At 40.0% G+C, this 12,634-nt stretch overlaps 1 protein-coding gene across 3 annotated transcripts in view; it reads left to right on the top strand.

The window, feature by feature from the left end:
- The window catches only part of PPP6R2 (protein phosphatase 6 regulatory subunit 2), a 120,854-nt gene that overhangs the window by 46,494 nt on the left and 61,726 nt on the right, over positions 1–12,634 (top strand). For all 3 annotated transcript variants that reach the window (XM_040595181.1, XM_040595178.1, XM_040595180.1), the window contains 3 exons: positions 1,963–2,208; positions 9,581–9,767; positions 10,526–10,663. In XM_040595181.1, coding sequence (XP_040451115.1) covers positions 1,982–2,208; positions 9,581–9,767; positions 10,526–10,663 — 552 coding nt within the window. In that variant the 5' untranslated portion in view covers positions 1,963–1,981. The remainder of the gene's footprint in view (positions 1–1,962; positions 2,209–9,580; positions 9,768–10,525; positions 10,664–12,634) is intronic.

A 12,634-nucleotide genomic window follows, 5' to 3' on the forward strand; every position in this document is an offset into this window, starting at 1 on the left:
TCTCTGTGGAGATCAGTAAGATACTTAGTACAAAAGCTGGAACAGGATTGTGAAAGGTTGTGGCTTGTTGAGGAATTGTGGTGAATTAGCTGATCCTGAGGTGAGATAGATGTTAAAGGGCAAAATTGCAAGAGAAAATCTACTAAGCAAGAGGAAGACCACTAGAAGAGTTTCTTAGGGGTAGTCTGAACACTCTCTTGTCTTGATATAATTGATAGCTATTCTAAAAGCTGAAGTGTATTAGGGAAGCTAACTGGAAAATAATTAGTAGAGCTCACATACAGAAAAGTCAAGCTAACAAAGAGGTAAGAAAGCATTAGGGGTAGGAGTAGGGATGAAAATGGGTAATACAAAGTGCAATGCTTTATATTTAGCAAAAACTGAAGGAGAATATTCTTCCTAACCTATATGGCAGTAGTAAAACCTCATCTGAAATGCAGTGTATTATTCTGGGGACACGCTGAAGACTCCTGCAAACTGCAGCAGATACAGAGAGGGGACATAAGACAGGATGATCTGAACCACTGTGAGCAGGGTTGGGGGAACGCCGCTCAGGCAGAGGGTCCCTGAGGCACTCTCAGGGAGACTTGGAGGGGACAAAAAATGCAGCTGGGGCAGGGTTTGATCTCTGCTTGTGGAAAGTAACTCACTGTGTGTCTGTGGGACTAGGCTCCAGCTCAGGTTGGTCTTTGTCATTTTTTGTTAAATGCAGTGTCTTTCTTTCAGCACTTCTGCAAAGAACTGTTTGAAAATCTTTTGTATTTACTTGGGATTATGTAAAATGTCCACATGAAACTTCCTGTGAGGGAAGGGGATGGCAAGGAGGGTTTCCTTTTGGCAAGTATTTACAAGGACTTGAGATCCAGAACGTGTAGGAAAAGAAGGCTGTTCCTTCAGTTTCTATTTCTAGCTTGGATTTATAGTAGCGTTTTGGCATTTCTGTTATTGGTAAACACCTGTAAGTCCCAATCCCAAGATGCAGTAAAATGTGCAGACCTACGCTGGTTGAAAGGTGGCTGTGGGGAGATGAAGTACTGTCTGTTTTAGGATGGTCAAGAATAGAATTTAGGCATTATTTTACAGACCAGATTTTAGCTGCCCAGCCGTATACCCTTTAGATAGTATAAATTACTAGTCTCTAAACCATATTTTTTTTTCCCCTGGTAAGGTTATAGTTAAGAATTTTGGAGCTTCCTACAAATGCAGTCCTGTTACAGATGCTCTGTATGTTCCTGACAGCATGGAGGTTAATGGTCCTGCTGACACCCTGCTCTGGAGTTGCAGGGCTTACAGTTGCAGATCACACACACACACCCCTGCTCCCCCTCAAAAGACCACTTGCAGTTTTATACTTCTATGACGTCTATAAGATTAATAGTGTTCTAGGATTTCATAAGGTTTATATTTGTTAGCAGTTCAGCTCTAGGTTTGCTGATGTTATTGCGTATAGTGCTCAGTAGTGTTTTTTTAATACTTTCCGATTATGGTCTATATTTATCTCTAGCTGTTACATATACATTGGAGGCATTTCTTCCACTTAAACAAATCGATTGTTGCAATTATGGCTGATGAGCATGACTCTGAAATACAAGTAATGCAAAAAAATCCCAAACCCTTTAATGCAAATTTTTACAGTGCAGTAGCGTGGTTTCCCTGTCTGTGACCAGCCTTGACTCTAATCCAGCAAAGCATTTCTGTGTATGCACATCATCTTTGATTTTCATTTCAAGCTACTTGCAGTTAAAGTTAATTCATGCATATATTGTGTCCATTGTTGATATCGTACAGCTGTAAGCAAAGTAGTATTAGTTTTCTGGTGCAAAAAGTTGTTAATTTTGCTCATAGAATTTAACTGATTTTTACAAGCTGTCCAGCAGCTATGTTAAGGTGTTCTGCTCAGAATTATAAAGCAGGAATAAATAGCGAAGATGGAATATTAACTCGTATTCTTTTGCATTATAGCTAGTTGTGTCCCATCAACATGTTCTGGAAGTTTGATTTGAACACAACATCACATGTGGACAAGCTGCTGGATAAAGAAGATGTGACACTTCACGAGCTGATGGATGAAGATGACATCTTACAGGAGTGTAAGGCTCAGAACCGCAAGCTGCTGGACTTCCTTTGCCAGCAGCACTGCATGGAGGAGCTGGTCAACCTCATCACGCATGAGCCCCCTGTGGATATGGATGAGAAGGTCCGCTTCAAGTAGGTATTAGTTTTCTGTCCTATATGAATAAAACTGAATGAGAGACCTTGATGTTGGAAAAACACTGGTGCAAGATGGGTGTAACCTTTTCAGTTCTGGGAGAAGAGCTTTTGAGTACTATAAAATATTTCACAGCATTTTGTTAATTGTAGTGAATTTTCAGAAGTTTCTTTGTTTTAATGGTTTAACATTGAGTTTGTCAAAAAACCAAATCTCTTGCTGTTTGTTCAAAACTTCGCAAGTGAAATAATTGGTATCTCAAAAGTACCTTTAGTATGTTTTTATCAAAATGGCAAGCAAAGAGCATTCTGCTCCAAGTTAGAAATTTCTGAACTTGATTGGTTTTCAGTAGTCAAGCCCACAAAAGAAAGTGAGCTGTACAGTGAATAAAAGATGTAATATTTTCAATGTGCTGCATATGCAAAACCTGTGGATTTCAGTGATCATATAGTTAGGGAGAGGGCCTAACTCTGTAAAGAGCCTATTTCTTACGTTGGTGAACTCGTTGGATGTGTTTGGTTCTCACAGCAGGTTGTGTTTATACATTTTTCATTAAATGTATACTTGAAAATATTTACATTTTGGATTTGGGAAGTTTGTTTTTCTTAAGTTTATGTAAAAACAAGAGGCTTCTCTTTGTATAAATAAATAAATAGAAACAGACAAGTTTGTCACTGTGGGAATGGTTTGGTGCTGGTTATTGCTGCTGTTGCTTGAAATCCACAGAAGAAGTTGATTTATTGTTTAGGTTTATTACTAGGTGAGATAGTGGATCAGCTCTGTTAGGTGACACTTTCATGGTGAGTGAATGCCATGAATTATGTTATATAGAATATTATATGGCTGCATTTGTAAGGCTTCTGCTGTGAAAGGTGAATTACTAGAAGGAACCAGAAGTGTTAGCTTTATCCTCTTGTCCTACAGATGCAAATTTTGTACAGATACTCTTAAACCAGAGATGTGGTGCACAACAGCCTTCCGACTTTTTGCATTTCCTGTATCAGATTCACGTGTTACAGCAGAATAACTGGCTTTTCATGGGCCGGCTGGCTCTGTGCTTCCTGCAGCCCTTTGTTCATATTGTTTGCACAGCTAATCAGAGATGAACTCAAACCCAGAACGTCTGATTGAAGAGATGGGTGGTGCTTTCCCTTGTGCTAAGAGTTAACGAGCAGAGGAAATGCTGAACAACATTAAACTTGCAGTCCTTTGCTGGAATCTGGGTGTACGTTGTTCAGGAGAGAGTGAGGAATTCCAGAACCATGCCAGTACTAGTTCATACATTGCCCACGTCACTGCAGAATACTACTTCAGTTAACCAGACTGTATTTTTAAGTCCTGTTCTTTTGAGATTTTTTTTTTTTTTGGTGGCTGCTATCAGAAGGTGGTTCATGTCTCTGATCCTGTATGCTGAAGGGTGGAAGTGAAAACCTTTTCCTATTGCAAACCAAACAGATTAAGGGAAGGTGGGGACAAACACAAATATCTGAAGAAGAAAACCCTTAATGCAAACCAGAATGAAGAGGGAAGCTCAGTAGGAGAGCGTTTACTCCCAGGCATCCTTGAATTTCTGGGCAGGATTATATGCCTTTTCATCAGCTTTTGAAGGTAGCATATGATTAGGCAGCTCGAGGCCCTGGGTTGATTGAGGACAACACATGGACAAAAGTAGACAGTGGTGGGGAGAGGCCAACTTCCAGTGTTGCTGTCCCCCTATGCTGGCAAGGTAAAAGAAAATCTTGTTTTGGCAAGGCTTTAAGTTAGCAGTCTTGTTCACCAATCTCTTCATCAGATGATGGCATTGTATCTTCTTCCCCTTCCAAGGGCAGCCCATAAGGTGCTTGCTTGAAAAGCCAGTTTAGTGTGGTGGGAAGTGTGGTTCTGCACTATGGACAGATAAGAGAGTCTTTGATGGCAACAAGAACTGCATAGTGACCTGCTTGCCAGGATAAGCAGAGCTGATCCTTATGAAGTTGGTTGTTTTGGAAATACTACCAGTACCATAGATAGACTGGGCAGAGAAGCATTTTCAAAGTGTGGTGAGGCACTGGAGAGGGAAAGAGGGTTTCAGCTTATTAGAAACTGGGGACACTTTTGGAATAAATAAAGGCTAAGCAGGAAGAATGGGCTCTGTCTAAATCTAAATGGAATCCAATTTTTGGCTCTTAAGAAAAGATTATGAAAGTTTCTAAACTGGAATGGGGAGAAACTTTATAGGTTCGGAAGGACGTGCAGCTCAGAATGATGTGTGCTGTGGAAATGGAATCATCAAAATGCTTTATTTTTGAAATGTCACTAGGATGGAAGTTTATAAAGTTCAGAAGGGAAACTGCAAAGAGGAAAACTCAACAGTGAATCCCCATCTGAGCTTAGCATGTGAAACTAAGCAACCAGATGAAGACCTGTGGCAACCAAAGAAGTGTATAGACTGTTTGAAATGTAATGTCTATTTCTAATGAATTTGTTGACATACTGGGGTGTCTCATAAACCTGTTGAGAACATGCAGTAATGAGAGTACAGCTTGTAGGAAAGGCAGAGTAGATTCTGCTGGTGTAAGAGTGGGCTTTAGGGGATAGAGGGCTGGGTGTCGAGTGAGGTAAGTTAGCTGCAGCGTGGAAGCCTTACGGGCTGGGATAGTGTGCCTAAATAGAAAGGGTGGTTATATCTGACAGTGTGAAACTTGGAGACCGTAAAGGCTGCAAGAGCAGAACGTGCTTTAACAATGAGAGGGTTCATTTATCCCCCTGTTGACAGGATATGTATCACAGGGAGGCACGGTGCATGAATTTTTAGGAATTGTGAATGCCTTTTGCATGGAGCAGTGAGGCAGAAAAAGGAGAAATAAATCTTCATATACCCTTGTGGGCTCTAAGAAATGTAACTGTTGTAAAATCACTTTGTAATAGTAACCATAGTGTACTCAGATTTAATGTCCTCATAGGAACAAAAAAGATGTAAACAGCATTGTCATGGGCTTGGGGTTTGTTTTTCTAACTCTTAGGAGTGGAGCTACATAAATATGAGGAGGCTAGTTAGGAAGTAAATGATACTGTGTAAGGGTAAAAAGCTCGCAGCTGGCCTGGAAACATCTTGGTGGCTCATGGTAAATGCAGAGCTTATATTTCAAAGATGTAAAAAAAAAAAATCCTAATGTAGAAAACTGAGTTGGTTAAAAACAAATAACTCACTGAAGCTAAAAGTGCATCCTCACGAAAAGGAAGCTGTATCCAGATATGGAAAAGGGTATAGTGGTAAGTTAATCCGTGAGACTGCATGAAGGGGTTTTTGGGAAGCAGTTCACTAAAGGCAAACCCACTACTACTCTAAACCTAAAAATAAGGAAGCCTTTCTGAGAATGTGTGGGGCAGATGGGTGATCCAAGTGTAAAGGAACATAGGACCACAGCAGAAAATAAAACTACATTGTCTGTGTGCATGCTCATTTCAGAGACTTCTTGGGAGATTCCCAAGTGGTATCTTCCTTTACAAGGGAATAGTCTTGAGGAACTGTCTTAAATTGGAGCATCTGTGAAACAGAATCAGTAGAATATTTTTTAGGAGTGGCTGGTATTCACCTTAGTGATTTGAAGGAATTAAAATAGGGAATTTCTGACCTGCTCAACCTTTAAACAGTTGTCCAGAAATGGCAAATAGGGCACCAGTTCTTAAGAAGGGCCTCTGGGCCCATAAATCTGGCTTCTGCATTGTGCACATGGAAGAATTTATGGTATAGCATTATGATTCATAGACACCTTTCTAAATGCAGGCACTCAGCCATCACACAGTACTGCTTTTGTTCAGGAGCTGAGTTTGATGGAGTCAGTGAAACACATGGATTATGGTGATATGTGGCATAAGCACAGTCCAAAAAGATAAGGTCCCTTATCAAAGACTGTTGAAAACAAGCTGTCATGGGATAACAGAGAAGGGTTCTGTCATCAATTAGTAACTCCTTAAAGAAAAACACAGATGAGGGAAAAAGGCTACTTCCAGCTTTCTGGTTTTGCACTGCTGATCCTTGTGCTGTTTGATGTACTCATGCATGAAATAAGAGGGGAGAAGAATTCTAAACATCAAAAGTTGATAATGTAAAATTAGTTAAAGGTAGTCTTAACTTAGTTAAAAGGTATAAAAGTTTCATGATATTATATGACCAAGCAGTAATAAAGCAAATGCAGTCAGTGCTGATTGTGCCATGATTAATGGCCCAAATTACATGTGCACTTTGATGGGCTTCAAATTAGCTTTCACATCTCAGAGAAGGCTTTGGAGTCCTCCTGGGTAGTATGCTGGATATATTCGATAAACGGTGAATGCAAGTGTGTATTCATGACCCAGGGCACAAGGCTCTACATGAAGCAATTCAGTGTATGTACTGGAGAAGTTATTGTTGTCCTGTAGCACGTGTCTTCACCCTTTATATGCTACCAGAGCAAGAAGTATTTTCCTTGTTAAGAACCAAATGGAACTGTGATGAGTAAAGTAAGGCTTTAAATTGAGAAGGTTGAGGTATGGAATTTCTTCCAAAATAAAAATTCTTACTCAGTGAACTTAAGAAAACCGAACCAATAACAGTTATCAGGGTAAAGATGGGCACAGAGTGATGCACTTGAAAGCACAATAACTGAAAGGGAGCTCCAGTTGAACTGTGAATCGAAAAGAGCAGAGGGCCAGCACAGCACCCCGCCAGTTAAGCCATGTGTACAGCACTGGGATGGAAGTCACATATGCACAGCTCCTGGGTACAGCTAATGCAAACCTATGGGAAGAACAGGCAAGCGGTCAGTCAGCTGAAGAGCAAGCTGCAGGTCTCCTCACAGAACAGGTGCAAATGTCAAGAATGGCCATGTGGGATCAGATGAAAAGGTCTTCCTTTTCTGGTACCTGGTCCCTGACAATGGTCTTAGCAATGCTTTTATACAGTGGCGTGCTCGAATGTGCTGTACTTGAAATATGAGCATATCGTCAAGTCACACAATGACACAGTGGTTTTCCTGTCTGTTCCTTTTCTGTGATTTCCAGCGATCCATGTGTGTGTTTTGTCACTCCAAGAACGGAGCTGATATTTCTAAAGACCTACAATGATTCTACAATTTCTTCCCTGATAGGTGGTCACCTACTTAGGAAACGTTGCCAGGTATATGAAACATGCTGTGTCTGGGAAGGTGGGAGATCAAAGCTCAGAGCACAGGGTCCCGTTTTGAGTTTGGAAGGTGCTGTTAAGATTTGTTCCTGACTTTCTGTTAATGAGGGTCAGAGCAGAAATTTTAAGTAATTTTGACTAAGAACAAAAAAACCCAGATAAATGCTCAATCTGGGCTCTGTTACACACTCCCATGTCTTACTGCAAAGGTGGTAAAGGTGTGAGAGGCACCCAGTCATTTCCACAGCTCTTTTCTGTGTGTTTTTTTTTTTCCTTTGAGATTGAGGCTAGGGAAAAAAAAATATCTATGCATTGAAAGATTGTTTCAGCTTCACTGTTCTGCAAAAGTGAAGGTATTCCCTTTGTGTTGTAGGAACAGTGGTATTATCGCAGGAGTGTTTTATATTGATCTAGGAGTTGGCTTGTGTCTAAAGTTACGAAAAGTGGTAGATCTTGCATAATTTTTAAAAGTGGGAAATTTGTTCTGTGTGTGTCTTGTGGAATGGCACAGTTTTTATTTAGAAAGTGAATGTACTGATTAAAGAATGAAAGTGCATTTGCAGCAAGAGTATTCTGTAGTTTTTTTAATGTTACTAATTTAGTTGGCTGCTACTAAAATACATAATAAAGTTTCTTTTTGCTTTTGTGGAAGGAAAAAGAAAACTGGCTCTGCTTACAGAGAGAAAGTGCTCAAACTTTAAAGGACCAGTTTTATTTTTAATCTGTATCACTTGATTATAAATGAAAACTGCTTTAGGAAACACGGATAAGAACCAGCACTCAGTGGGAAGTTTGGTGTTCAGAATTGCTGCTTTGTGCTTAGTACCACTGAACCACTTGAGCACACCCTGTCAGACTCTTTAAACAATTAGTGGGGTAAGAGTAAGTCATGGTTTAAAAATAAATTCCAGCTGCCTTTTGACTGCAGAATCATATATATCATTGAAACTGTGAAAATAGCATTAAAGTTAGTGCTGGGTTGAATTTCGCAGCACTAATGAACTGCTGTTTCTGATTACAGTAACCTCTCTGTGATGGTGAGTAGGTCTTTTTTGAAGGAATTCTCTGAAGCCCTTTTTATAGATGAACAGTAGGTAGAAGATGAAATTAAGACCCTAATCTAACAATGAAATGCTGAAATGAGTTGTTTTTGGTTTTTTAAATAAAAATAGCTGGATGAATTTTGATGTTGTGGCGTGTGTGCAAGACAGCCTCCCATCCCCTGCTTAATCCCTTCATTGCGTGAGTAATGGAGAGACTGAATCAGTGAAATGTTTGCAAGACAGTGGCATGTAGCTGTACCCTACAGCTGGCTTTTAATGTTGAAATTCAACACTAAGAAACTTTGGTCTTCTAGCAAAACTCCTCAAAAAGCATGGTGGTTTTTTTTTTGTATTGACTTTAGATTATTGCTTTGTATGTGTGCACTTTGATATTCAAGACTTTGTCTAATTATCAATGTAATATTAATTATAAACACATTGGTATCTTTTCTGATCATACCTGTGACCTGGAAGAGTAAGAAACAATGTCAGGAAAAAAAAATTCATTAGCTGTCAAACATAACTTCATATTTTAAGTGAGCAAAATTCTCTAAAGCAGGCACAGTAATGTTTTCTGAAGAACAAGTTAATTTTATAGAGGATAAGAGACGTTACTGAAAAATTGAAACTCAAAAGGTTGGCTATGAATTGCTCACTTGTATATAGTGTATGCTCATTTGTTAGGAGTTTTGTGTTAGATCTAATGTTCTGTCTCTAAATTCTAGGCCTTGATTTAAAAACAAACAAATTAATTTTTAATTCGACTCCAGTAGTGGAAAGAATAATTTCTCAGAAACATTACAGAAACCTGCTAAAATATGCATTCTTCAAATCAACCTCAAATTTTTGGCTTGATGTTAGTTGTGCAAATGCGTTATTGTTAAAAGATTTAAAGAGATTTTAAGTGTATTGAAACTGATTAACATCACTTTTAAAAATCAGAACTAGCTACAATTGGAAGGCAGTTGAGATGCATAATTCAGAGTCCAAAAAAACCACGCGATGTGTTCAGGAAATAGTGTTTCCTTAAAACGTGTCATTAATGTAGATGACCCCTGTTCCTCGTGTGTTCATTCCCCACCCCTCCAGCAGCGGCAATCCTCCTACTGTTTATAACTTTAATAAGGGAAGATTTTCTTGAGAGTTTTCATTTCACCTTTAGTTGCTCTGGTTCTGTCCTTCCAGATATCCAAACACAGCCTGCGAACTGCTGACCTCAGATGTGCCACAGATCAATGACAAGCTAGGAGGGGATGAAACTCTGCTGAATATCCTCTATGACTTCTTGGATCATGAGCCTCCTTTGAACCCTTTGCTTGCCAGTTTCTTCAGTAAGACTATTGGGAATCTCATTGCAAGAAAAACAGAACAGGTAGTGGTTAGATTTGTCCTGATACATAAGCACCAATTAATTTGCTAACATTGTTTGTGTTGTGTGGCAGTATCATTGCTATCCTTGTGATCTCATTGTATTCTTAGAGTTGAAAAATAATTTGTTATACTCTTTATGGTTAGAGTAAAAATGTAGTCTCTGAAAAGTTCTTTGGATTTCTCAGGTGAGGGAGTTGTTGGCTTGTATAGACACCTTTGCATAGTTTTGGTTTCAGATCTACAGTAACTGGGATATTCCTGTGCCATAGCTAAAGCTTTTTTTTCTGTTCTAAAGGCATGTTTGATGCACCCTTTGATCATGGCACAGAATCATCTCGTTGCGTAAACAATGCCTCAGTCTCATGCCTGTAAATGGGGTGCGGGAAACATGAGCTGAGCAGTGTTTTAGGAATACATGCATTCCAATTCAAAATTGATTTTTTAAATGAAGGCTCTCAAGAGAGCCTTAGTGGAATGGAAAATTCTCCAGCTTCACCAGCTTCTTGACGCTCCTATTTCTGTGGGCTTGGGTTTCTTTGTGTCATAGAGGAAAGAAAAAAATAGTTTAAAAGATTTGATTTAGTATTTTCTTAAAATGAGAATGTTATTCTCTTCTTTTGCTCTCTGGAGCATTTCTCAACCTCGTAGCCATTTTGCATCAAGATTGGTTGTTTGAGACAAGAAGGTGAAGTACAGGAAGTTCAGTGTGCCTTGTCTGTATGTTGTACTAGCAACTGATGATGACACTTTTATTTTTAGGTGATTGCATTTTTAAGGAAAAAAGACAAATTTATTAGCCTGGTGCTAAAGCATATAGATACATCAGCAATGATGGACCTCCTGCTTCGTCTAATCAGCTGTGTGGAGCCCGCAACTCTACGACAGGAAGTACTGAATGTGAGAATCTACTGCATTTTTTTTCTTTACAGGATTGGGAATAAGGGGGTTTGTTTGTTTGTGTCTTAAAGGAATAGAATTCTTTGTCATTTATTATGAGAGCAGATGACTCTTCTGAAAAATATTTTTCTTAGTACTAGAGTCTGCACATTGGTTACTTTGGGTACTTCAGCCTGTTTGTGGCTTGCACGGCAGAAGAAGCTTGCTTCAGTCCCTGGCAGTAAGGGATTTTCTACTCATTTTTCCATGTAGCAACCATTATTTACTCTAGCTGTTTTTGCTGTAGAGCTTTGACAAAGGAAATTTGTAATCTTTCCCAGTGTTCAGGATTTTAGACTGATCTTTTGGGACAGTAATTTGTTTTAATTCCTTGCCACGTTCAAGGGTGTATGTGATTGTTGTAGATGATATCTTGTGCCTCCTCCTTCCCATTCCTCTTTAATATGAGGCCTTATAAAATATCTTACTGAGATGCTTAGTTGCTTTACAGGTAGTACAAGTTTTTCTCCCTTCGCAGCCCAGTCTGGGTGAGGCTGTCTCATCCCCTCTTTAATGGGCAGATGTGCAGGACTGGAGGAAAATAAATCCTACTTTTAACTCTCTCTCAGTAAACTAGAAGAGCACTGTGCCATATGGAAAACTGTACTTGAGTCACTGAAGCCCACACCAGCATTTAGATGTTTGGCAAGCTTTGCTGCCTAAGTCTTCTCTGTCCAGAGAATTGACCACACCATAGCTTAGCAGGTAAATGTTCTTCGCAGTAACTCATGATAGATGATTACCCTTGCTCAATTCCTCCTCTCAGCCTTATGGTACATCATGCAGTACACATGATGTTACAGAGAAGGAAAAAAATAAAGGCGCAAATCAGTCCTTACAGACTTGTATGGGCATTCATCTGTGAAAGGAAGATTTCAGTTCTTGACAGGAAAGTCAGCAATTCAATTGGTTAGACATCAGATAGTAATACCAAGAAAGGAGGCGGGAAGTAAAAAAAAGCCTTCAAGAGATGGACTGACATAGGGTGATGGGGGATTCACAGCAAGAGAAAGCAGCTTTGCAGAATAGGTTCAACCACATTCCAGCTCATGATGGCCTCATGCCCTGAGGGGTGAGGGCAGGGATTGCTCCCCTTTGTTCAGCACTGGCAAGACCTGTCAGGGTCGTAGAATTGTTTGGCTTCGAAGCAACCTTAAAGATCACCTATTTCCAACCCCCTGCCAGGGGCAGGGACACCTTCCACTAGACCAGGTTGCTCACAGCCCAGTCCAGCCTGGCCTGGAACACTTCCAGGGATGGAGCAGCCACAGCTTCTCTGGGCAGCCTGTGCCAGTGCCTCGCCACCCTCACAGTAAAGAATTTCTTCCCAATATCTAATCTAAACCTGCCCTCTTTCAGCTTAAAGCCATTCCCCCTTGTCCTATCACTGCAGGCCCCTGTAAGAAGTCCCTCTGCAGCTTTCCTGTCAGCCCCTTTAGGTACTGGAAGGCCGCTGTAAGGTCTCCCTGGAGCCTTCTCTTCTCCAGGCTGAACAGCCCCACCTCTTTCAGGAGGCCTAATACTACATCAGGCTCTCCAGGTTATGTTCCAGCTACTTTCCAAGTACCATGTGGATGTCATCTGAACAACAAAATGCCTTCTGCATTGTGTTTGTGTGACTTAGCAGAAGCTGATAACTTTACTGTCTAACTAAAGTTTGAGAAGAACTATTTTTCACTGGAAAGTGCTGCTGTCAAGGGTACATCACTTAGGGGTGTGAAAAGATCTCTTTTCCACTTGACATTACTATGCTGGCAGAATCCTTCTGTGAACTTCATTTGGTTCATTATAAGGTTCTTGATGTTTGGGAAGGTAGTGTTTTACAGTGTCAGATTATGAAGATGATACCTTAAGTGTTAAGTTAAAATTCTGTTCTGCATAGCAAGTCCCACAGCACCTCTCCTTAGAGTTCTGAAGTTAAATCGTTAAATC

This window comes from Falco naumanni, chromosome 5 (genome assembly GCF_017639655.2).
Source record: "Falco naumanni isolate bFalNau1 chromosome 5, bFalNau1.pat, whole genome shotgun sequence".
In the NCBI taxonomy this organism is placed as follows: Eukaryota; Metazoa; Chordata; class Aves; order Falconiformes; family Falconidae; genus Falco; species Falco naumanni.